The sequence below is a fragment of the Mesoplodon densirostris genome, chromosome 9, assembly GCF_025265405.1.
Source record: "Mesoplodon densirostris isolate mMesDen1 chromosome 9, mMesDen1 primary haplotype, whole genome shotgun sequence".
NCBI lineage: Eukaryota > Metazoa > Chordata > Mammalia > Artiodactyla > Ziphiidae > Mesoplodon > Mesoplodon densirostris.
In genome coordinates, this window is record NC_082669.1 from 59,160,470 (window position 1) to 59,188,087 (window position 27,618).

Sequence of the window (27,618 nt, forward strand, 5' to 3'; positions counted from 1 at the left end):
GAGAGAAGCATGACACAAATGTCACTGAGCATGAGGGACGCTGGCCCGCTATGTGCCAAGTCTGTTATAGGATTTACAAGCGTTATCTGATTAATCGTAATACCATTGCCAGGTACATGATCCTTGACGTACAGATAAGGAAAAGGAGGTGCACAAAGATTGTCTGGAGGGTGGGAGTGGGGAACCCCAGCTGGACTACAGGAGAAGTGAGATCCCAAAGCTCCTGTTCTTGTGTTTTCCCGCTCTCCACCCAGCTTCAGAGAGAGCTCAGGGTGGAGGTGTGCAGCTACACAGCCCTGGAGGGCACACAGAGTAACAACCAGGACAGCCAGCACCAACCACTTGAAAATAAAAGGAATCTCGGGGAAAAAAAAAAAATACCCAACGCATCAACCATTGAATCAAAAGTTCCTGACACTCATCCCCAAACTGGTGATGTTCGCTGATGCCCAAAATGGTGGTAGAGGTCCCACTAAAAGTTCATAAACATTTTTCAGGTTTCTAAAAATACCCTGTGCTAACGGCAACGTCTTGCAGGACACACTTGTGGCTTTCATCACAGAAACATTTAACATACAGACTTTTAAGACCAAAGGAATGTCAAGAAGATAACGAATAGAAAGGCATCTCTCTATCTTTCAAAAATAAATGTAAGAATTCGTCAATACAACTTTCAAGTCATTAAATATAATTGGCAGTTCTCTAACACTGAAGGCTTAAAAACCTCACCAACAAAACTATGACATGTCTCTGAGGACGCTTTGATTATTAAATATCTAGAGAAGTAGAAATAATCACTATCTTATGCTCATTAAATTTTTTAATTTGAAAAAACACTCATCTGAGACCTAATAAAAATGATAGCCTTCATTTAGAAAGTTACAAGCATCAAGAGGAAAAAAAATGATAAAATCATTCCGTGTAATACTGGAAAGGAAGAGCTAAAAAAAATCATTTGCAGGTGACATGATTATATACCAAGAAAACCCAAAGGAAACCTCTGAAAAATAGTGGAGCTAATACAGTTGAGTAAAATAACAAAATGCAAAATAAACATGTCAAAATCTACAGGAGCAAAGCAGAAACAAGAGAAATTCATTCTCATCCTTAGTTAGCAATTATTTTCTAAAAGATGTCTCAAAATAGCATTATTGAATAAAGAAAGCAGGTCATAAAAATTTTTTAAACTACAATACTTTACGAAGAGATCTTTAGCTTTAAAAAAAGGCTTAAACGATAGTAAGAATATCCTATATTCCAGAATGAAAAAAAAAACTGTAAACTTATGAAAAGGATATATATATATATATTTGTGTGTGTGGTACGCGGGCCTCTCACTGCCGTGGCCTCTCCTGTTGCAGAGCACAGGCCCCGGACATGCAGGCTCAGCGGCCATGGCTCACGGGCCCAGCCGCTCCGCGGCATGTGGGATCCTCCCGGACCGGGGCACGAACCCGCTTCCCCTGCATCGGCAGGCGGACTCTCAACCACTGCGCCACCAGGGAAGCCCAAGGATATTTTTTAATAGCATTGAAAGAAAACTTTTTACTAAATGTACAACTTAAGTTTTTAAACTTCCATTTTTTATATCATCGGTATTTTTTAAACTTTTTCATTAATGACCAGGTGTTATTTTACAATGTAAAAATATATAACAGTGTTAGAATTAATAACAATAAAAATACCAAAAGTTTTCAAATGCAATCTTTGAGTTTTTTTTGTTGCTGTTGTTACGCGGGCCTCTCACTGTTGTGGCCTCTCCCCTTGCGAAGCACAGGCTCCGGACACACAGGCTCAGCGGCCATGGCTCACGGGCCCAGCCGCTCCGCGGCATGTGGGATCCTCCCGGACCGGGACACGAACCCGCGTCCCCTGCATCGGCAGGCGGACTCTCAACCACTGCGCCACCAGGGAAGCCCCAATCTTTGAGTTTTGAGGCTGTATTTTAATCGAATTTCCAGTTTTCTTAAACCCCTAAATATGTGTCAATTGAGTTATTAGAAATCAGTTTAACAAGACTGAGCAGCAGGCACAAAGAAACAGGGAAGAACTAAGTTTCATTTCTTTCCCTTCCTTTAGTCTCAAGATAAATGTAATTTGAAGTTTAAAAAGAAAAAAGACAGGTGTTAAAACAAGGAGCAGCACATCATACTAGTCACTGGCCTCAGGGGTGAAATGCCCAACGGAAGTGGAAACCAGTTAGAGGCTCTCACATGTGAGTTAAATGGTCCCCAAGCAAACAGCAGGAAGGGCTGGCAAATACATTCATTTTAAAAGTAAATATTAACTTAATGAGCTTGCTGACCGGAAAGCTGATACTGCTCTCTTGAGATTTTCACTTCCCTGCTCCTTCTCATCAAAATAGAAAAAAATACTAAGAAGGCACACATTCTCCTATTTCTGAGCCCACTGACAAGTCCAGGGAAGAATCTAAAAATCACTCTTTATGTCTGTGTCCACAAAACTTCCCAACTCGACTGGCTGTAAAAGCAGAAAGACAAAGTAAATCAAACAATATACATGCCACAACTAGTCCATGAAACGCAGTAGGGAGCATAAGGAAGTTCAGGTCTTTTTTTAGGGGCCATAATTCTGCTGTCCCATTGCAGAACCAGGGCCAGTCATTATAAAGCATCTGCCTTGCTTGCCTGCCTGCCTCTTTGCCCTTCTTCTACCCTTACCTGCACCAGTCACGCACCAGAAAAGAATCAGGTCTGTCACAGTGGAAGGATGGCACAGGCAGCCACAAAGGTCACTACATTGACTGGACCCAGTGCATGGATTGTGAAAAAAGCTCAGGGCAAAAAAAGCCCAATGGCTGGCAGCTAGACCATTTGCTTCAGAGAAGATGGAGATGACTGTCCCCACCAAGATCAAGCAGTTTCAGGAGAAAAAAGAAGAAGAAAAAAAAAAAAAGAAAACACAATGATATTGGAAGCATAAGGAAGAGGAGAAAGAAAGAAATGGTCTGTTTCTTTTCTCAGCACCCACCCTACCAATAAAAAGGAATAAGAAGCATTCAATGTCTCTCTCCTTGCCCACCTACAAGTTTATTTTTTTTTCTTACTAAGATGTAACTATTGAAAAGATCTGCCTGTTTCCTCTGTATTTTTAGCCTTCACAAGCATTTCAGTTGTCACAATATGAAATAAAAATGAAGCTAGAGTCGCTTCACAGGTACGAGCTAATAATCCAAGCGTATACATAGCCAGGCCTTGAAGTAAAGAAATGAATTTCTCATCTGACACTTTCTGTTCAATATTAACTTTTTACTTTGTTTAAGGAAGGCAATGTACACCCATTGAAAGATGTCCTGACATTATGTTCTGAACATGCCACTTAAAACACATACCAGCATCACTCTCATAACGCCTCCCAGCTCCAACCAACCTGTAGGCAGGCTGGTTGGTGATCCAGGGTACCTCATCCAACAGTTAACCTTCCATAACCTTCACTATGGGCAGTGCCCTAATGTCTAACTGGAAATTTGTATTAAACGACCAAGGATCAAGCTTGTATCTCAAAACAATTCCATCCAATCCCCATCCATATACAGATAAAAATGGCAATACAAGCACAGTTTTAACATAAGCATGAAACTGAAATCTAAAATGTAAAGAGTAATTGAGAGAAGAGACCTCCTTGATCTCACACTAACCAACCACGTTCTCTTTGGGAACTTATTTAATCTGCCTGTATGGACCTCAGTTTCCTCTCTGTAAAATGAGTATAACTTGGCTCAAAAATGACATAGCTCCACTGAAGGAATCTTTTAGGTTCACTCACTCTTGTGCCTTATTAGGAAAACCGTTCATCTGTTAGAATTATTACCAAACATCAGTTGCATCTTTGTAAGAACTCTGGGTCCTTTCTCCATCTACCCGCCATACACCACACCGTACCACCCGTGTATTGTTTCTCCCTTCTCCTGGGAAGCAGCCTTGTAAAATGCCAAGCACACACTGGAGTCAGAGTGACTAGGCTGGAATCGCGGATTAATCGTCTTTCTAGCTGAGGGGCTTTGAGCAAGTCACAACTTCAATGAACCTCAATTTCCATATTATCCTTCTGTTGTTTTTCCTTTTTTCAGAAGTTTCCCCCACGCAGAGGAAACATATTCTTTACAAAGCTGAGATCATACTTACGGTTGCTTTCACTTAACATTGTAATTTTTATTTTTTGCTTTTTAATATTTTATAAATTTTCTGTAATGTGCATACTTACTTTTCTTAATAGCAAATATTTAAATTATTCAGTGAAAAATATGTAATTGTGATAGGAAGGGAAAATTCTGAACCAGAAAAAAAGTCCAGGGTGATGTCAATATGCTGTGTTGCCTGAAAAAAAAATTCAAATGGAGAGAAATGTGTGTGTGTGTGTGTGCACATGTGTGTGTATATAATAACATAAGTGAAAGAAAAAGAACGCTGTAGATACTAAAAGTGAATCACCCAAAATTGTGGTCATCCAATTAATGTCATTCACATGGGTTTTAAGATTTTTATTTTCTAATAACTGTAGAGAAAGTAATGTAAAGGCAGACTTGTGTATCTTGCAAAGTACATATTTATTTATTTTTTCCTTTTATGACCAAAGCACCTTTTTGTTGTACATGTAACACACCATTTAGATAAAGTAATGCAAACCTCTGGGGGAAAGTTCTGAGCTAAATTAGGGCACCGGGGGACAGGCCATATGTTACCAAGCCTTCTGCACACCTGAACCCCAATATCTAATGACCCAAGGATGCTCATTTATAAAATTAAATAGTCTGCCTTTTAGGAGAAGAGAATCAAGCACTGCAGAACATTCTCCACCATATTCATTTGAAGACAATATAAGAAGAGCTATAGAGCTGAAGAAGATTTAAAATAAATGAGCAACTATAACACAAAAGATGCTGTAATTCATGCCCTGAATGACTATTACTAACATACAATTTTATCTCATCAATCTTACCTCTTCTTTAACTATAATGTTTTTAATTAATGCAATTTCCATTAAAATTGAAAAATAATCATGTTACTCTTATTCATTTTTATCTGTTGTAGAATATTATCTACCTAGCCCCTTCTTTGTTAAACATTTCTTTATCACTGTCTGAGTTTTTCTTTTAGCTAAAATACCTAAAAATTAAATGTAATATTAAGAAATATACAATTGTAGAACTAGGACTATATTTTCGGAACCAAAAATCAGGATGCGTGATCTGAAATCAAGAGCTGTTCAAAAAAATTCAGACTGCATGTGATTGTACCAATATCCATCTTCAACTCACTTCTAATAGTTAGTAATAGATATGTTAGAAGAGTGGTTCTCAAGCATTCTTATCATCAAACCCACTTGCAGGATATGACACACTGTCAAAAAATAACCTGTGCTAAGCTAACTGCAGCAGCAATATTCTTAAGGTGTGTGATTTGGGGTAGAGGGAAGAAACCTGCACCAAAGTCTTCATTCAGGGAGCATTTAGAAAACTTCCACCCTCCACGCTATCACTGTTTTATAGAGCGGGTGCAATTCCCTATTTTGAAAATAGTTTAAAATACAACAAATAATGCTCTGAGGTAACTAAGTTATGGTCATAGCCCAGCCTTAAGGCAAGGAACAGACTAGAGGAACATACTTCATTTTGTTTCCACCAAGACATATGTCATGGGTGATCATTTCATACTTGGTACATCACCATGGGCAAACTCTGGAATATGCCAAATTCCTGGTACTCTAACTGCAACTCAGCCCCTTTCTTTCCCACTCAAGAAAATATATCAAAACACAATTGAGAGACTGACATCAATCTGCTCTATATTTTTTTAAAGGAAATGATTTGCATACTTCAATATTTCAGCTGATGGAACACAGAGTTGTAACAATGTGTTTGACGTAGGCTAGGCTACACTGAATATGAAGATACGTTCTAGACATCACACTTTATAGACATCTCACATGAGGGTATCCATAGATCGAGAAAACACAATCAACAGATTGAAAAACACATGGAATTGACGACTCCAAGAGCCTCCCACGTTCTCGGTCCAATTCCAAGTCCCTTTCAATACTTAAAAGTCTGATTTTCCAGGCTGGAAAAAACTATCAGTGGAAAGTCAAATAAGTACTCTACCTGATACAATTTAGGCTGAGTATACAATTACATGTTGAAGCAGTTTTTTCTACTTTAACTATATGGCCATGAAAGCCTTAAAGTTTTTCCCCACACATTCATTAGCATGCATATAAGATTTAATATCATGGAATTTAGAATTTAGAGTAGCTATTTAAAAGACACAAGACAAAACTATTAACCTCAGTATTAAAAATTAAGCATATAATGTTGCAGTGCAAGACAGTGAAACACTGTAATAAAGAGTACTGTCAGGGCCTCCCTGGTGGCACAGTGGTTGAGAGTCCGCCTGCCGATGCAGGGGATGCGGGTTCGTGCCCCGGTCTGGGAGGATCCCATATGCCGCGGAGCAGCTGGGCCCGTGAGCCATGGCCGCTGGGCCTGCGCGTCCAGAGCCTGTGCTCCGCAACGGGAGAGGCCACAACAGTGAGAGGCCTGCGTACCGCAAAAAAAAAAAAAAAAAAAAAAAAGAGTACTGTCATACTTTGAGATCATAAAAAATACATATTTTTAAGAAAATTCCCAGGCTCACATGCTGGGAAGGAAGGAAGGGAGGGAGGGAGGGAGGGACAGAGGGAGGGAGGGAGGGAGGGAGGAAGGAGGGGGGAAGGGAAGAGGAGAGAAAGGGAGGGAGGGAAGAGGAGATAGAGAGGGGCAGAGAGAGGAGAAGAGGAGGAGAGAGGGAATGAAAGGGAGAGAGGAAGGAAGGAGGGAGGAAAAGAAAGAAGGGAGGAAGGCAGAAAAAAGTAAAAGAGAAAATAAAATTTAGAAACTAAATAAAGAATTGAATAATAAGCAGAACCAACTTTATATATTGAAAATAAGATAGACTCAGAAGGAAAAAGTGAGTATTCCTTCAATTACTGTCTTTCCATGGGAAGAGCTCCTTCAGGAAGCCTGACATTGATGCATTCTGGAGAAATCAAGCTTGCAAAATTAAGAGCATTTTGCTGGTTCCAATTTTTGGTAACTGTGCCTTTTGTAAATTTTATGACACAGAGAATAGGAAGAGTTAAGTGTGTTTTGGACTATAAAAAAATATTTAATAGGGCTTCCCTGGTGGCGCAGTGGTTGAGAGTCTGCCTGCCAATGCAGGGGACACGGGTTCGTGCCCCAGTCCGGGAAGATCCCACATGCCGCGGAGCGGCTGGGCCCGTGAGCCATGGCTGCTGAGCCTGCGCATCCGGAGCCTGTGCTCCACAACGGGAGAGGCCACAACAGTGAGAGGCCCGCGTACCGCAAAAAAAAAAAAAAAAAAAAAATTTAATAAATGTATCCCTCAGAGAAGAATCATTTAGAAAGGAATGTCTGTCACAATGCCCTAAAGGTCATCACACTCCAGATCGAGTGGAGACCACGATTCCAGTCCTCAGAGAACTCTCACCCCTCGACTTAGCTGATTTCAATTGTCATTATGGCTCCATGAAAAATGGGCCATCTCAAACACAACCAAGCCATTTAAGGATTTGAGGATTATGAATCAGTGGCTCAATTTCAGTCAGAAGGAAAATGGGTATAATGTGCTGCCTATAGCTGGATTCATCTTGTACCTGTTGAAGAAAATCCTAAGTACTTCGGTTATATAGAGAGACTTCCTAAGCCAAAGGTCGGCTTTCTGCAAATGAATTCAAACATGCAAATGAAAGCACTGCCTGGAAGGGAACACCAGCCACCTTACAGGAGAAACTTCCTACACTCTAATGGGCCTACTTGTCAGGATATGCACTGCCCACAAGAGAGACAGGACGCTACTCAATGCTTTCAACTTCTGTAACATTCTGTCTTTGGGGAATGAAGAATATAAATGTGACTAATTCTCCCAAATGTCATACATTTTGCATTTTGTGACATGCACCTCCTCTCTGAATCTTTACAGCACTACCCAGACATTCTAGCCACTGTCTGGGACTAGATATAATTATGGTAATTATGTCTACCATAATTAGGGAGAGGGTAAATGTGATCAAACATTTATAGAAAGGAAAAACTGAAGCTCAGAAAGTTTTAAGAATCAGAAAATTTCAACTAAATTTCCAAAGAGAGAATTAAGGAGGAAGTGAGGTTCTTTCTCAGCCATCCAAAATGTTGAATTTTAAATATAATGACTTACCAGATTACTGGCATGATCAGAGAACAGTCTGTTAATTTCTAGACCTCTCTCATGCGATAGGTTCATATCATCCAGGGTTAGCAAACATGACCATCGTAAGAGTAAAATAGAATACAAAGTAATGTAAAATCTTACTATAAAGAGAAAGTGAGATTGAATCTGTGCCCAGGCCCAACACTGCAAGATGATAGGAGCTGGTCAACCTGCGAATGCCAGTGCAATGAAATCTTGTGAGACTGACTAGACTGAGGGTCAGGTTCTGAGCATATCCAGAGACTAACATAAAACAGACATCAATACAGTTGTCCCTCAGTATCAGCATGGATGCTCAAGACCCTTATATAAAATGGCATAGTACTTGCACATAACCTACACACATTTTTCCATATACTTTATATTTTTTATACATCTTTATTGGAGTATAATTGCTTCACAATGCTGTGCTAGTTTCTGTTTTACAACAAAGTGAATCAGCCATATGCATACATATATCCCCATATCCTCTCCCTCTTAAGCCTCCCACCCACCCGCCCTATCCCACCCCTCTGAGTTGTCACAAAGCACCGAGCTGATCTCCCTGTGCTACACTGCTGCTTCCCACTAGTTATCTATTTTACATTTGGTAGTGTATATATGTCAATGTTACTCTCACTAACCCCCCCAGCTTCCCCTTCCTTCCCCTTTAAATCATCTCTAGATTACTTATAATACCGAATACAATGTAAATGATATGTAAATAGTTGTAAATACAATGTAAATATTATGTAAATAGTTGTACATACAATGTAAATATTATGTAAATAGTTGTAAATACAATGGAAATGCTATATAAATAGTTGCCACCATGCAACAAATTCAAGTTTTGCTTTTTGGAACTTTCTGGAATTTTTTTTCCCAAATATTTTCAATCTAAGGTTGGTTGAATCCATGGACACAAAAGCCACAGATAGGGAGGGCTGACTGAAAATACCTGATGTACAAATCTCTGATGAGGAAAGGATAATGACAAGTAAGATGTTTTGGGAAGGCTGGAGTGGAGGACTGAGAGATGGAACAGTAAGACCAATTAAGAGGTTATTGGGATAAAACAGGTAAAAGCGATAAAGTCCTGAACTGAAGTGGTGGCAGCTGGAATGATGATAAAGGTGTTAAAGTAAGAGATTACTGTTTGATAAGGGTGGAAAGGTAGGCGAGAGATGGATGATGATGAAAGGCCTTGAAAGCCAAGCTAGGAATTTAGACTTGAACCTGCAGTTGACAGGGAGTTGGTTTTTTTTGTTGTTTTTTTTTAATTTTTATTGGAGTATAATTGCTTTAGAATGTTGTGTTAGTTTCTGCTGTACAGCAAAGTGAATCAGCTATACGTATACATATATCCCCTCTTTTTTGGATTTCCTTCCCATTTAGGTCACCACACAGTAGAGCATTGAGTAGAGTTCCCTGACAGGGAGCTTTTAAAGTATTACGCAGGAGAATAGCACGATTTGTATTTCAGATCCGTCATTCTGTTGGAACAGGAGGCAAGCTGTAGGCAGGGACACCAGTTAGAACACTACCACAGTCCAGACAAGAGAGGCTGAATGTGCACTTCAGCAGTGGGAATGGGCATGACAGAGGGAACAAGAACTAAGCCAAAGCTTGGATGTGGGGCTTGGAGGAACATTTAGGATGGTGTCAGGTTTTTGCCTTGAAAAATCATGTGGTTGTGAAAGCCAATCACTGAGATAGGAAAGAGAAAAGGTGCACGTTTAGAGAATATAGGAATTAGTAATACAGATGACCCTTGAACAACTCAGTGGTTAGGGATGCCAACCCTCCGTGCAGTCAAAAATTTGAGTATAACTTTACAGTCGGCCCTCTGTATACACAGTTATGCATCCACAGATTCAACCAACTGCATTTGTTGAAAAAAAATCCACGTATGAACCAACCTGCACAGTTCAAACCCACGTTGTTCAAGGGTCAACTGTATTTTTTATTTATTTATTTATTTATTTATTTATTTATTTTTGGTTGCACAGGGTCTTTGTTGCTGCACGCGGGCATTCTCTAGTTGTGGTGAGAAGGGGCTACTCTTCATTGCAGTGCGCAGGCTTCTCATTGCAGTGGCTTCTCTTGTTGCAGAGCATGGGCTCTAGGCACGCAGGCTTCAGCAGTTGTGGCACATGGGCTCAGTAGTTCTGGCTCGTGGGCTCTGGAGCGCAGGCTCAGTAGTTGTGCCCCACGGGCTCTAGAGCACAGGCTCAGTAGTTGTGCCCCACGGGCTTAGTTGCTCCATGGCATGTGGGATCTTCCTGGACCAGTGCTCGAACCTGTGTCCCCTGCACTGGCAGGCAGATTGTTAACCACTGTGCCACCAGGGAAGTCCCAAGGGTCAACTGTTTTTTGTATGCACTGAAATCAAGGTGACTATAAGATACAGAGGCAGAAACATCTAATGGGCAGCTAGATATCTGGGTTTGGAGTTCAGAACAGAAAGCTGAGCCATCCACACTGCCATGAGTATAATAACAGAGCAGCCAAAACCAAGGGACAGACAAACTACTCAAGGAGAGCATGAAAAAATTATCACAGAGCACAGGGGTTTCCATTACGATGGAAGAGACGGGGAAGACTTAACCATGCTCAGAGCCTCGGCTGAAATACCTGTAAACGGGAAACGTAGATAAGAAAGGAAAGAATCAATTACACAAGCTTCTAGAGTGGAAAGGAGGGAAAGGAATCAAGAGGATAGGAGGAGGAACGAGCACAGCAGAGCAAAAAAGACACACCCTCCTCTCAGGGAAAAAAAAGAAGTATGATTAGAGCAAATAAGGTATATATGTAGGCAAGGGGCTGATGTGTAATACTATTGTGTTCTAAGAAGGTGAAGGCTGTTATCAGTTGAATTGTATCTACCAAAAATTCCTATGTTTAAGTCTTAAGTTACCCCAGTACCTCTGAATGTGATCTTATTTGGAAACAGGATCACTGCAGATACAATTAGTTAAATTAAGATGAGGTCATACTGGAGTAGGGTAAGCCCCTAATTCAGTATGATTGATGTCCTTATAAAAAGGGGAAATTTGGATACACAGACACTTACTGAGTGAAGATGATGTGAAAACACATGGAGAAGATAGCTATCTACAAGCTAAGGGAAGAGGCCTGAAATAGATCCTTCCTTCATAGCCCTCAGAAGGAACCAAACCTGCCAACACTTTGATTTCGGACTTCTGGTCTACAGAATTGTGAGACAATAAATGTCTGTTGTTTAAGCCACCTAGTCTGTGGTATTTTTCTATGGCAACTCTAGCAAATTAACAGAGAGGAAAAGTCATCTAGTAAAGGAAGGAGGGGTGGAGGAGGGTGGCTAGAATGTTTGAGGGAAGTGGAAATGTTTCAGCAGGAAACAGCCCAGCCACACAGTGCAAGACTGTGCACAGTTGCCTCGGGTTCCAGCGAAGGCTGGAAATGATAAATTTATTTGCAGAGTGATTTCCTCAAGCAGCTTTTGGCAGCCACTGGGTAAAAAAGGAAAAGATGCCAGGTCAAAATCGAGAGCTGGCAGAGTAGATTACAAGCAAAGCACGAAGGGATAAGGCCACTGAGGATACTGTCAAGGAAGTGATATACCATGAGTGAACAGAAAAGGAAACAAAGGAGGGAGGATGAGTTGTGGGACAGAAGAATGGGACAGGGCAGGCAGAGGAGGGGTCCTCTGGAAACTGGAAGCCAGCAAAGAAGAGATAGAGGGAGTGTAACAGGAGCAAGAGGGCTAAGGAATGACTGTTACTGAGATTTAATATTTTAGACGAGGAAGTCAGGGAAGTCTGAAGCTGGAACACTGTACACAAGAAATACATCATTCACAAGACACTGAGGCCCCAGTGATGAAGACAGTTAGGGTGAGAAAAGACTGCAACAGCTTCCACCACCCTCAAAAGATGGAAAAGAATGACCAGGAATATCCCCAAATCATATTTGTACCTAACCCCTAGACTCTGGTTCTCATAAAAATCACTGCTGTATTTACCATCTTGGGTATTATTATCTTGGGTATATCTCTTTATACAAAATAACAAAGAGGGACATGGACTAGAAACTGAGCTCAATGTACATTGCCCCCGTCTATCTCCCAATCTGGGTTGGCTGAATCCGTGGATGTGGAACCCCAGATATAGAGGGACGACTGTAAAGTTCTGTGTGGATTTTTGACTGTGTGTGGGGTCAGTGCCCCTCACCTTCACATTGTTTAAGGGTCAACTTTATGCAGAGACTAAACAACATACTACTGAACAACCAATGGATCAATGAGAAAAGCAAAAGTGAAATTAAAAAACACCTTGAGACTAACAGAAAAGAAAATACAACATACCAAAACTTATGTGATGCAGAAAAGGCAGTTATAAAAGGAAAGGTGGGGAGGGGGAAGGGTAAGCTGGGATGAAGTGAGAGAGTGGCATGGACTTATATATACTACTAAATGTAAAATAGATAGCTAGTGGGAAGCAGCTGCATAGCACAGGGAGATCAACTTGGTGCTTTCTGACCACCTAGAGGGGTGGGATAGGGAGGGTGGGAGGGAGGGAGATGAAAGAGGGAAGAGATACGGGGATATATGTATATGTATAGCTGATTCACTTTGCTATAAAGCAGAAACTAACACACCATTGTAAAGCAATTATACTCCAATAAAGATGTTAAAAAAAAAAAAGGCAAGGATGGCCCTTTTCATCACTCTTATTCAACACAGTACTGAAAGTCCTAACCAGAGCAATTAGGCAAGAAAAAGAAATAAAAAGCATTAATTGGAAAGGAAGTAAAGCTGTCACTACTTGCAGATGACATAATGCTAGATATGGAAAACTCTAAAGACTCCACCAAAAAACTGTTAGAAGTAATAAATGAATTCAGTAATGTTGCAGGATACAAAATCAATGTCCAGAAATCTGTTGTTTCTGTATACAAATAATGAACTATCATAAAGAGAAATTAAGAAAACAACCCCATTTACAATTGCATCAAAAATTAAAAATACTGAGGAATAAATTTAACCAAGGAGGTGAAAAGACCTGTACACTGATAACTATAAGACACTGATGAAAGGGCTTCCCTGGTGGCGCAGTGGTTGAGAGTCCGCCTGCCGATGCAGGGGACATGGGTTCATGCCCTGGTCTGGGAAGATCCCACATGCCATGGAGCGGCTGAGCCCGTGAGCCATGGCTGCTGAGCCTGCCGGTCCGGAGCCTGTGCTCCGCCACGGAAGAGGCCACAACAGTGAGGGGCCCGCGTACCACAAAAAAAAAAAAAAAAAAAAAAGACACTGATGAAAGAAATAAATGGGAAGATATTCTATGCTCATGATTGGAAGAATTAATATTGCTAAAATGTCCATATCACCCAAAACAATCAATGGACTCAAATTCCATTGGCATTTCTCATAGAAATAGTATGAACGATTCTAAAATTTTTATGGAACCACAAAAGACCCTGAATAGCCAAAGTAATCTTGAGAAAGAAGAACAAAACTGGAGGTATCATGCCCCCTGATTTCAAACTATATTACAAACCTATAGTAATCAAGACAGTATGGCATAAAAAGAGACACATAGATCAATGGAACAGAACAGAGAGCCCAGAAATCAACCCACACATATATGGTCAATTAATATACATCAAAGGAGCCAAGAATATACAGTGAGGAAAGGACAGTCTCTTCAATAAATAGTGTTGGGAAAACTGGGCAACTACATGCAAAAGAATGAAACTGGACCTCGATCTTATACCATACACAAAAACTAACTCAAACTGATTAAAGACTTAATATAAGACCTGAAACCATAAAACTTCTAGATGAAAACATAGGCAGTAAGCTCCTTGACATTAGTCTTTACAGTAATTTTTGGATTTGACACCAAAAGGAATAAAAGCAAATATAAACAAGTGGGACTACATCAAACTAAATAGCTTCTGCATAGCAAAGGAAAACATCAACAAGGCAATTGGATTGTTGAATTTGCCAGCAAAGGAAACCATCAAGGCAACTGGATTGTTGAAAGGAATGAAAAGGCAATCCACTGAATGAGAGAAAATATTCGCAAATCGTGTATACAAAAGGGATCAATATCCAAAATATATGAAGATCTTATCCAACTTAATGGCAAAAATCAATCCTATTTAAAAATGTGCAGAGAATCTGAATAAACACTTTTCTAAAGATGGCCAACAGATATAATGTAGAGCATTGTGACTATAGTTAATAATACTGTTCTGCATATTTGAAAGCTGCTAAGAGAGTAGATCTTAAAAGTGCTCATCACAAGAAAAAAATTCTGTAACTATGTATAGTGACAGACATGAACTAGACTTATTGTGGTGATCATTTTGCAGTATATACAAATATCGAATCATTACTGAAACAAATATAATGTATTATACTTAATAAAGAAAGAAGGAAGGTAAGAAGCGTGAGAGAGAGGGAAGGAGGGAAGGAAAAGGAAAAATAAATAAATAGTTTTTTCAAACAGGTCCATAATTCTTTTTCTCCTCTGTTCAAAGTCAAACATTTACATATACCTAGAGAAATCCTCTACATGAGTCAGGAAATAGCAACTACACTCCCTCTCCAGGCACTCTGGAGAAAGCCACTCCTTGAGATAAGGAGCCCTCCAGCTCATAAATACTGAGTAAGGAGTTGCCACACCTCCATGCATATCTAAGAAGCTGACCCAGCCTCCAGATTCCAAGACTCAAATCTTAACTGCATTCCAATGGACTGTAAGGTCCTCCAACTCTGACAGGAAAAGTGGAAGATCAAGAAACGAATTCAAGAAAACATCTACCATTATAATCTGAAGATGATCACAGAAGAACTCAGTGACTTCCTGTTGATATAATCACAGATCTAGTACTCATTTCTGATCTTGGTAAAATCGTAATTTTATGTTGATTGTTTTGTATGCTGCATTTAAAGACAGAAAGCAACTTGAAGATCATAGTTTTACTGATTGGTTTTACAAATGAGAAAACTGAGTCTTGGGTAAAGTAAATGACCTGCACAAATAGCTAGGAAGTGGCAAATGAGAATCCACATTGGCTGACCCTAGGATCAACACTCTCTCTTCATTTGCAACAGATATTCACTCATATTCAATTGATATTTATTGAATATTAACCATGTGCAAGACATGGAGGGACTACAAAGCAGAACGCAGGCAGTCATTCTCTCAAGGAATCTAAAAAATGGTGTGTTTTAGACAATATTTTTACAGTTTTAATATGCAAATCATCACATAAAGTCTTACATGGAATTTTAGGGGAATATCTGAAAGGAATTCTCCTCACAGACCTAATACTTAATTTTGAACTTAATCTTTCCATCCTCCTTGCAGCCCTTCAACTACAGAAGGCAGATGTCACTGTAAGAGCATCAATAATGATGGCAATGACAAACACAAGGACAATGACAAGACCAAATATAAGACATTTACTATGTGCCAGTGACTATTCTGGTACCTTTATACACTTAGCTTATCTAATCCTCTCAGTAACCTCAGAAAGGAGGTACTATTACACCTCTATTTTATAAAAGGCCTGGGGAAAGGAAGTCGATTGCCCTTGAGAGGGTGGTTGAGTTGGGGTTTACACTCAAGCATGTCTTTACTAAGACTGTCTCCCAGGCTCCTGGCCCTGGGTCTTCCCTGATTAACTGAAAATTACCTGTCCCCCCGCCCCTGGACCTCAGTGCCTTCACCTTTGAAATGCTGAAATCGACCACATGATTTCCAGTGTCCCTTCCAGATGGAACATTCTGTGATTTAGTGACTTAAGGTATCTAACCAATCTCTTTCCTTTAGCCAAGGAAGGAAAACACTTTATAAAAGCTAAGGGTAGGGCTTCCCTGGTGGCGCAGTGGTTGAGAGTCCGCCTGCCAATGCAGGGGACACGGATTCGTGCCCCGGTCCGGGAAGATCCCACATGCCGCGGAGCGGCTGGGCCCGTGAAGCCATGGCCGCTGAGCCTGCGCGTCCGGAGCCTGTGCTCCGCAACGAGAGAGGCCACAACAGTGAGAGGCCCGCGTACCGCCCGCCCCCAACACACACACAAAAGCTAAGGATAATTTTGCCCCAAATTACAAAATCCAGGCCTTCAGCTTTGCAGAAGTTTGGGGGTAAGGGAGGGCACGTAGTTACGGGTTTGACTCATACATTCTTTTTTTTTTTTTTTTTTTAATGGTACACGGGCCTCTCACTGTTGTGGCCTCTCCCGTTGCGGAGCACAGGCTCCGGATGCGCAGGCTCAGCGGCCATGGCTTCACGGGCCCAGCCGCTTCGCGGCATGTGGGATCTTCTCGGACCGGGCACGAACCCGTGTGTCCTGCATCGGCAGGCAGACTCTCAACCACTGCACCACCAGGGAAGCCCTGACTCATACATTCTTAACTTCCATCTAGTAGGTTCCAGCCTCAGGTGTTTTTGAAAGCTGATGTCACAGCCACGTGGCAGAATAACATACAATCGTTAATGGTGGTGTTTAAACAAGACAAAAGGTTTTTTAAATTCCTAATAATGATTAGGAGTCATCTGTAAAAACATGCAAAAATATATTATAGGTTAAAAGAAAAAAGTAGGATGTAATACATGGGCTATAGTTTGGGGGGGGTTGTTTTTGTTTGTTCTTTACAGGAGGAAAGAGGCAAGAAGGACATTCAACAGTGGTTGTAATTGGATAATAGGATTTGGGAGTTTTTTTCTTTTCCTTTTCCTTATTTTTTTTTTAATGTAAACTTAAATTACCTACATAATTAAAGGGGAGACTTTTCCTTATGAAGAGAGAAAAGGTGCCCAATATTCTCACATTGAGTTCTTCTGAGAAGAAAGAAAATACTCTCCTAAAAACATCTCAGTAACACTGCAGAAATTCCAGAAATACAGGTTTAGAGGGGAACATCATTATTACCCACTACAGATGGGAAAGAAAAGACTCCTTTATTGCTTCAGGTCTAGAATCACTAAGTTTCACAGAATGTTTCAGGAATGCTGGCAGGGGAAGTTGCTTTGGAGTCCAGGGACACACAGCTTTGTAGAGCTGGACCCGGGGGAAAAAAAGAACAGGTGCAGCAGACAAAGCAGCAGACCATGAGAGCCAAATGTCATGGGTCCCGTCCAGAAATCCCAGTCTGGAGCAGGTTCCCCCTGAGTGCTCTTGTCCTGCACCACAGCCAGCCACATGGCCAAGGGGACTTTCCATGAGCACAAATGTCCTTTCCTCTCTGAAGCACTGCAGCAGAGGGAGGACAGGTAGCATATTTCATGGAATCTGCAACTGTTAAAACAAATCAAACCACAACCAAACTAATCTATGCTTTCATCAGGCTGCAGGATAAGCACATTGTGTTGTAGATACATCTGTGTTCATACATAAACACTCAATATATATATGTATATATATATGTGTGTGTGTGTGTGTGTGTATATATATATATATATATGTATATATATGTATATATATGGCCCAGTTTACAACACAGATCAGTCACTGTGGCTTTGGATGGTGACAATCAAACACTTCACTCTACAGCACTCTTGAGAACATTCTGTAAACACATTATTCCTCTGGTGATTCCCACTGATACTACCAAAAACTCAGGAAAGAGTACAATTGAAAAATCACATTCAGAATGTTATTAATTACACAGGAACCCTCTGCCTTTCTTGAACAGGCTTTTTTGCTACTTTGTGGCAAGTAGATAAAGACAGATCTGATATACAAAGAATAGGAAAACTGAAACAGGAAAAGTCAGCTCCTCCTTTGGGAGTCTGACAGACAATATGTGGCGTCAACATCGCATCATACCGTAGTTCAGAGGAGGGCTGCAAGGGAGCCGTGGAGCCCAACTTGCCAACAGCTCCAGACATGCCCTGAGTACACACATCACACTGGGCTTCACCAGCACTACCAACATCAGGAAAGCAACAAAACAAAGGCCTGCGGGTGCCTTTTGTTTATTAATTTCATAAGACACATTTCTGTTGATTGATACCAAAATTCAATTTGAACAGTTGTTTAAAACTGGAAAATAACATAATGTAACTAAATAAAGAGATGCCATGGCTTGTTTTTTGTTTTAAGGCATTTTTTTGTTTGTTTGTTTCTAAGTGCAAAGTTGGCACCTACTGACTTTACCTGGCCGTAATTAAATACTTCTAACATTAGATGAAGAAATTTAACCTACCTCATCAAAGGTGGTGTCGTCTTTCTTCAAAGCTATAAAAAAAAAGGGGGGAAAGGAAACAGTTATTGTGAAACATCTCAGAGACTAAGTATCTAAGTTCTAAAAAACAGAAAAAAACCCCAAAGCAGTATGGTGTTTTCATTTCAAAAAGTAAAATCATACCCCAACCTGAATAACAATGTTATGATATAAATGTGAAAACTGCAAATGAGAGAGAGAATTGCACAGCACGCATCTTTGTGAGACACTTTCATAAATATGTAAGTGGAACTATCCTCCCAGCTGTGGAAAAGAAGTATGCATATCTTTCCTCTATTTCTTCTTTAGTAGGAAAATGTTTTAATGAAAGTATTAAAGAATCAAAAAGTAATCTTAAAAAAATTTCCCCTTAAACTTCTGGTGTTTGCTGGTCTATCATTATGCATGGTGGCTGGACCTCCCAAACCAGTTGTCAGGAAGACATCCACTCTGCACAGTGCCCAGAATGAGATTTTCATACTGCGAGAAGTTTAAGTTTGATGATGAAAGATCAAGTGTGTAAAATAAGCACTGCAGAAACGTAATTCAAACAGTTTCAACATGATAACTATTCTAACAAAGTATCACACCAAAGGAAACAATACATGTGGAATATTTTATAGGTACTAGCAAATACTTAAAATTTATTTTAAATATTCATGACTTCAGAATTGAAATTTTATTACTCTAAAGAGAAAGAGAAGTATTTCATATATATAGTTGGCAAACACCTAGTTCCTTAAACCCTACAATTATTTAGAATGTTTCAGATTAAGGAGAATGCACAAAGGAGTGAATTTAGCTGAAAACACAAGTTGGAGAAATGTTTCAGAGGTACAGAATTGTGCAAAAGTGCTTACTGGTCTATACTGGGTAGTTCTATTCAGGATAGAAGTGCTTGTGTAGCTCTTACTTGGAAAGCTATGTCCTGACCAAAGCAATGGAAAACAAATTGTTTTGGCAGTTAGGCTCTGAGAGAAGTCCTGTGCCTAAACTGAAGCCATCGCATCAAAGCTTATATTATACTGTCTAGCAATCTTGCAAAGGTTGTTTTCTCTGTCATTCTATAAATTTGTCTTTTTAAAACATCAAGAAGTCTGTGGTTGTGGTGATGAGTTAAGGCAGAAAAGGGTAGGTCAAGGGAGATAAAATGTTTCTCAAAGTTTAATTCTTAGTCTTCCCCTTTTGCCTAAGAAACTGATCTTGTAATAGTTTTCTCTACTTCCTTTATTAGAGAACCATTTCTTCCGAATGGAAAATAAGAAGACAGATCTTTGTCCCAGTTTCAAATGGTTTATCTTGCATTCAATTACTCACCCATATTACATAATGTATTTGACTTAATTTATATTAAATCTAAAATAACCTACTTTGGGGAATTCCCTGGTGGTCCAGTGTTTAAGACTCCACGTTTTCACTGCCAAGGGCACAGGTTCAATCCCTGGTGGAGGAACTAAGATCCCACAAACTGCTTGGTGTGGCCAAATAAATAAATAAAATAAAATAACCTACTTGGATAGAAAGGTAGAAGATCCTAGGTGATTCTTAATGGTGACATTTTAAATTTACAATATAAAACTTCTAATCCAGAAGGCTTTCTTTAAATATCAGTCAACAATGTTACTAAACTATACCCCTCACTCTCTCAACCCAAGGCGTGTCCTTTAATTAATATACTTGACTAGTGATTCCTTTATAAAATATTAGTGACCTACGTAAATATAGACAAGTTGTTCCATCTTAAAAAAACCCAATTTTTTGGAATAGGAAATGATTAGCTCATTGATTTCAAATACAAAGTGAATTATTGTACAGCCTCATACCTCACTCATTTAACAAAGATTAAGGTAAAACACATTATGTGGCTGCCATGCAAAGTGCAAAGCTACAGCAGCAAGCTTATCATTCACAGCACAGACATTTAAATATATCTTCTTTACTTGGGACATGATAAAAGTTCTAGAGATTTAGCCATGGGTTTTCCTAAGCAAAGCAACCAGTAAGAACTACAGTTGATAACTTCTCTCAGGGAATTGCAAACAAGGAACGAAGACCCTCAAGTTGAGAGATTAGGAGAGTAGAAACCAGAATGTCTTTAACACCCAGACTGGACTATTTCTCTCTTGCCACCTAAGTCCTGCCAATTCCTCCAACATTCTGGATAAAGGGGTGGGATCTGTAGGTAGAAAGAAAAGGAGGAAATAGAAGGGTTGTTGCAGGTGTATTTCCTAAGATATAAAGAGCAGGAAGCCAGATTATCTCCCCCGTACACTATTCTCAAGCCCAGGACACCAGAGGGGAGAATATTTTAAGACCAAGAAGTCTACCCTTTCATTGAACTCTTCATTGCTAGATTGACACCTTGCATAGTTTCTTTTAAATATTGTATCCTTTCCCTGAACAGCAGTCAGTGGTAACAAAAAAGACCAATTAAAGATGTCTTTGCCAAATATTTACCAGGTCATTGATGAATAAACTCTGACCTAGACAAGCACACAACATCTTATTGATTACATTCTCTGATTGTCATTAATTATTCATGTAAATACAAACCCACAATTGTCTTCAAGGATATCATGGAATAACAAGCATATTACATTTTTCTGGGTTAACAAAGGGGCATATATTAAGCCATCTAAGATAATCAGATATTCTATTCAGTCCTCTGCTCAGACATTGCTCCCTCCAGAAGTTTTTCCATGATCTCACCAAGACTAAAATGGTATCCCCTCCTATGTACTTCAACAGCAAATTATGCTAATCTTCATGGTAGAATTTGTCCATGCGCATTCACTGGCCTGTCTTCTCTTAAAGTCCTTGAGGACAGGGACCAGTAACAATGGTCACTGAATATGAATGCCAGCACAATATCTAGCACATAGGAGGTACTCGATAATTATTGGCAGAATTAATGAGTTGCACTTCAAAGGCAAAAGAATAGCATCTTACCCTTTGAGATACACTAAAGTTTTGGCATATGAAAACTATGTACTATTCTCTCTTATGAAAGAATCATAAATTCCATTTCACAGTTTTCAAATTAAAATCTTTTGAAACTACATTGGGAGAGGATATGGTACAATAGTTAAATTTTGCCTCTGAAGCTTTAACCTTACATTTTTCTTTTTGACAGAATGGATTTATCAGGTGACAGCTGGACTCTAAAATTACACTCTTACAGAACAAGGTAACAAACCCCCAAATTCAGTGTAACCATAGCCTCTTCCTTTTATTCAGTTATCTCTCAAACTGCATCTTTCAAAGAAATGGTATACGTAAGGTTCATCTCGTATATCGCAGAGTATAAACTTCCTTTCTCTAGAAGATCATCCAACTAAGTGTGAAGAAATGCATTCAAATGAATATGAAGAAATGTCAGTTCGACCTTAATCTTACACGGGATATTACAGAAAGCCTTTCTCCTTCTAGGCAATCATTCAAAAATAAAAAAGAAACAATGAAAGAAAAGAGGAAATGAATTTTAATATGAATTTTTTAAACAATTAGGTTCCCATTTGTCTTTGTTTATGCTAACCTAAATTTTAAAAAGAAGCGTGAGACAACTATAGTAATTCCTAGTAAGTGAACACACTGACACTATTTAGCAGAAAACCATAAATACTCATTCCTGAAATCAATGGATGACTTTGAAACTCAGTTACACCCGTCTTATAAAAGAACCATAGCTGTGTTATAGTCACTCCCTGGCAGATGTAGTAAATGAGAGTGCTATGGCTTGAAAGCCAATGTGTTTTATTAGACCTTTTATAACATAGTAATCTCAGATCAGCTGTATTTGAGGTGGGCAGTGACAAAGTTAGCCTGATCTTTCATGTGTGAGTAAATTAAACATTAGCATTGTCGCTTTTGTATAGTTAGAATTTTTATTAATCTTTTATAATAATGGATTATTAATCCATAATTAATGAATATCATAGACTTTCAAAAATTGTCCTCATTTTCTATAGATGATCACTAATTTTTCATGGCTAAACGATGATACTGTATATTTTACCATATAACAAACTACACTTCTGAATCATACTAAAAAAGCAAAATAAAGTCAGTATGTTTATCTCAAAAGCCGGAGTAGATTGGTTAAAGGGAATGAATATACTGAGATGTTGGATTACTCAGCAGGAATAAACCACTCACTCTTTGATCGCCTCATGAAGTACCAACGAAGAAATGAGGAAGATAGGAGATAAACAGAGAAATCAGAAGGAATAATAACAGCCTCCAATATTGATCTTCACCATGTGACAGATATTGCACTAGATATTTTATGTATTTTATCTGGTCTAATCTTCACAACAACCTTAAGAAAACTGACAGATAAGGACTCTAGGATCTAAGGAAATTCTGCTAGTTGTTGCCCAAGGCACACAGCAGGCAAGGAAAATGGGATTCGAACCCAGATCAGCCTAACTCCAAAACCCATCCTGTTTTCAGGTTAGCCACACTGTAAAGTCAGTGGTCACTTCTCTTACTTCTCTTGCTTTCCACCTAGAAGATCCATACGTCAGCATGTTGTAATCACCAATAATGATAATTACACATTATGAACATCTATTGAGTCTTTATTCCATACAACACAGGACATTATATGCATTATTTCACTAAATGCCAATAACAAAACTGACTTGAAAAACTGAAGCTCAGAAGGTGAGGGACCTGTCCAAGGTCACTCCACTAGAAGCGGCAACACCAGAAATCCTAGTCCATCTGACACACAGCCCACACCTTTAAATCTATGCACTACGTAATCCCACAGTAAAGCCTCAATTCAACAGCCTCCAGCACCTTAAAAATCCTTAAATAATCAGATTGATTGCATGCTTTTTGATTTTACAAATAAAACTTCAAAAACTACAAAGATAACAAAGACTTACTTTCTGTAATGCTACTCTAATGAATGTCTTGAGCTTGTGATACAATCATAATCACTTAAAACCTCTTTATCTCCTTTTACAGTATTCCAGAATAAGATCTGCTATTCGAATCATGACCCTCCATCAATACAAGAAATAATCAGTTATGATCACTTCACTGTACTGTTTCTGAAAGGGAGGAAGTAAAATCTACTAGAACTTAGAAGACATTTTAACAAGAGCTGTAAGCAAAAGGAATTTCACATCACTAAATCTCTGTAAGCTAGAAAATCCAATTAACTATAATACCCCATTTGCCAGCATTGTAGTTAATCTAAATTCTACTGATTGTCGATCAAAACCTTGAAATTACCTAAACATAAGGAATTTTTATATTAATGTTCTTGGTTTCTTACTGAGATTCAATTGCAATGAATTATTTAACACAAAACTGGAAGAGTTCCAACAGAGTCATTAGCATTAGTAAATATACAGTTAATGCCTTATAGAACAGGGCTTAATGGACTCCAGAACCCGCCTCTGTGATAGTTTGGGTCAGGGGCTGAAACATCCTCCTTAATAAAGCACAGCTACTCAACACCTTGCTTTCTCACACTCTTCCTGGCTTCAAACTTCATTTGAATGCAGGGGCTCTTCATACACATCCCTAACTCCTAAGAGTAAAATTGCAAATATCCCATACACAAAATAAGTAAAAACAGGGCTAAATATTGGTTTCACACCATAACTTTACAGTCATCTTGGGAAAGATTATGTATACCAATATGGAATTTTCAGTTAAAAGACAACAAAGAAAAGTAGGCTAAACATTTTTTTGACTTGAGGAAAGTTTGCATATTTCACGATGCACTTATACAATGATTTTTAAATGAATGGCTGGAAGGACAAGGACAATACTCATATGCACTCCAGGGTTTTATTTTAAGGAATTAAGCACCTTATGCTTAATTTCCATTAACACCTTCATTAACATGGATGACATGCTAAACAAGTGAAACAAAGGCTAGAGGCTCCTTAGGGACTCTGAGGGGTTATTTTGTACAATTTTCTTGCTGAAAGCAGTTACCTGTGTAAATGAAAGTTAAGACGTTACAGAAGATAGCTACCGTCTTAAGGTTAAAAGGGGTTTTCATGGCCAACCCTAGAAATCTAACCACCCATTCCACGTGACACTGTTGTCACCCTGTTACAGTCCGTGACATGGATTTATTCTTAAATGTCCTAAACATTTCTCGGTCGGTTATCTGTCGGTCAATTGGTTGGCTGCGTTAAAGACAATAGCCTTGGTCTAGTAAATGGAAGAAGTTTGGGGGACTTATTCCTAAATGTTCAGACAAGTTCACGGCGCGAATTTCTCTGCAGCAATGGAAAGATTCAGAGGACTCGAGATTGAACGCCCAAATCTCGCTTTCGAGGACCCGAAGTACCGAACAAAAGGTCCCAAGGTATCTGTCCCACTTCTCTTTAGGTTGGATGTGTTAAACAATACCAAGGTACAAACTCAACATTTCACCAATTTACAAAGCTAAATTATTGACCAAACACCCAATACCAAAGCCTGCGTGCAAAAAAATTGGTGACCCAGGCGGCCGCGCCGCCTGTCCCCGGCGGGCGCGAAAGCAGGAGCGCTAGTGGCGAGGAGAGGGAACCCAAATTGTAGGCTTAAGATCATGCACAAATAAACCCTCAGGTCCTGAGGGAAAGAGGTGTCTCTCCTTTTTGTCGTCGCCCTCCCGCAGGTCCTGGGCACTGTTCCCTCCACCCTCCGCGCGCAGCGCCCCCCACGCCAGTCCCGGGTGGCCGCTGCACCGCCAGTGCCAGAAGCGCGGGGCCGAGGGCGCGGGCATGGGGGCGCCGGGCCGGGTGCCCGGGACAGCACGCCACTCACCAATGCGGCTGAAACTATCCGACAAAGTTCTCCGCAACTTCTTCATCTTGCCGATCTTCTCGGGCGGCTGCGGCTCAATGAGGTCGCACATCTGGGCGACACGGGGCTCGCCCAACTTCCCCAAACTGGTCCAGAGCGAGCGCAGACAACGGCGAGGACGCGCGGCGCGGCGAAGGCGGCGCCTCCTCCTCCTCCTCCTCCACCTCCTCCTCCTCCGGCCGCGAGGCGACGCGCAGGGCTGGGGAGGCGAGCGGCGAGAGGCAGGCTGCACTCTGGCCTGGGCCGCGGCTGGACGAGCGGGGGCGTTCTACGTGGTGCCGGGGGCGGCCGCGATAGCCGCCGCCGTGGTGGCCCCGCGCCGCGCCGCCGCCGCCGCCGCCCGACTCATTTTCCCTCCTTTGTAACCGAGATAAGCGCGGCCGGCAGCCGGCTGTGGGGGTGGCGCGGGCGGAGGCGGGGCGGGGGCGGGCCGGGGACTAGGTGCGAGAGCCTGGGGTCGCCGAGGGCGCGGGGCGCGGGCGGGGAGAGTTTCGGGCGCTCGGGAGAAAAAGCCGCGGCGCGGAACCGCCAGCCGCCCCGCCCTCAACCCCCTCCCGCCGCCGCCGCCGCCGCCGCCGCCCCGCCTCCCCCTCGGCCAAGGCCCCCGGGCGCGGGACCCCGGAGCGAGCTCGGCCCCCCGCTCGGAGCCCGAGTCCTCTGCCACCCTCCCTGGCCTGCTCGCGACCCCGCGCTGCTCCCTCGGCTGCCAGCCCAGCCCGCGCGCTCGAGGACCCGGGCCCGCGGAGGGCCGCGAACGGGCAAGGCTGGGAGCGGGCCGCCACTGGGGACACGGTTCTCGCGCTGTGGGGAGGCCCCGAAAGGAAAGGGGCTGAGCCTAGATCGTTCATCGTAGTGGTTTTCTCCCTGCCGCAATCTCTTGTGAAAAGAGCTTGGAATTGGGGGTGGGGGGTTGGCCGAGACGAATGCCTCCGGGTCAGGGGAGTGGAAAGGCCTCGGGGATGCGCTCAGGTTTGACGGTGACTTTTTTTCTTCAGTTTTGCCAAGGAAACTGAAGGGAAAGAACTAAAGGGAAAGATGGGCCCGTTTCTTAGGAGAATCAAGTGCAAAAGCAGAAGCGTCAACTGTAACTCCCCAAGGCAGGGCTAGTGCTCTGTTTCCTTCATCTCTCTGTCACACTGAGTGACGGACGGTAATGTAGCTGATTTCTGAAATGAATACCCAGTTCTGTAGTAAATAGCAAACAGAGGGCCTTAGTCTATTTACCATTTTTAGAATATATTTCTAAACTGGAAGACTCAGACTCTAAACATTCTGACCTCCTCGTCCCCTACATCAAAAAAGCAACTTTAAAAAGCGGGGCGGGGGGGAGGCTTTATAAAATCCCAGAATCTACAGTTCAGGCAGCAAACACACACCGTCTTCATTCTGCTAAAACACGATGCAGCAAGCCTCCAAAAGTCAGTCTCCCAGGGGAGAGAGAAGGAAGATGGGGGAAAGCCTGAATGTGTTGATTTGGGGCCAGCAAACTCCTTATGAATAGAAATGTAGTAATCTTGAGTCATCTGGCTGTGTAAGTAAAAAGAGCTTGTGAGCGTGCGACAATGTTGTTTGGTTTAAAGGAAGTTTTGGGGAGTTTATGTTTTATTAATAGATTTTTATCTGAAAACAAAAACTAGCCCCCTGCCTTCCTTAAATTGTGAGGTAGAACACTTTGATTTGTTCTGCTCTGCACTGAGCACATTATAGGGACTTGATAAATTGCAGCTGATTAAAGCCAGGAAGTCAAGCCAAGTGGGGGCAGAGGAGGGTGGGGAATTCCTCAAGAAAGTCCGTATGACTTAAAATGGATGTTGAGTCCTGGGGACTATAACTAGATATCACTGACAGCACCAAGCATGGCCTCAGAAAGGAAAAAGTTTGACTTTCACCACCTACTCAGGTTAGTTAGGGAGAAAGGTATCAGCAGCTTTGAATGAAAAGACAAAAGCAACCAATCAAAATACTGATGGGTTCTACCTGTCAACAAAGATGAAGAAGTAGTCATTAACTGAATGAACTTTGACAACTATACATCTGTGGCTGTCCTATTAATCATATTATTCACTCTGATCATGGCTGTTTCATATATACGTGTGTGTATGTGAGAATATATATAATATATTCATATTCTGTTTTACCTTCCCAGTGTTTAGTATTATTGACCTTTTAAAAGATAAACTTCTGTTTGAATAAATTATGGTATATGCATACTATGGTACAACAGGTAAACGTTTTCAAAAATGAGATAGACCAATATGTATTGTGTAAATATGTCTAGAGTAAGTGAAAAAAAGTTTACCATTAACCCGTTTTCATATTTCTAAGAAAAAATTA

The 27,618-nt window shown here is 40.8% G+C and overlaps 1 protein-coding gene across 1 annotated transcript in view; it reads right to left on the reverse strand.

Annotated features, from left to right (window-relative positions):
• Positions 1-25,428, reverse strand: part of CDK14 (cyclin dependent kinase 14) — a 614,965-nt gene extending 589,537 nt beyond the window's left edge. Inside the window, exons 1-2 of the mRNA XM_060108929.1 lie at positions 25,246-25,428; positions 18,448-18,479 (exon numbers count right to left, since the gene is read on the reverse strand). Of these exons, the coding sequence (XP_059964912.1) occupies positions 18,448-18,479; positions 25,246-25,336 (123 nt within the window). The 5' untranslated portion in view covers positions 25,337-25,428. The remainder of the gene's footprint in view (positions 1-18,447; positions 18,480-25,245) is intronic.
• Between the last annotated feature and the right edge of the window lie 2,190 nt (positions 25,429-27,618).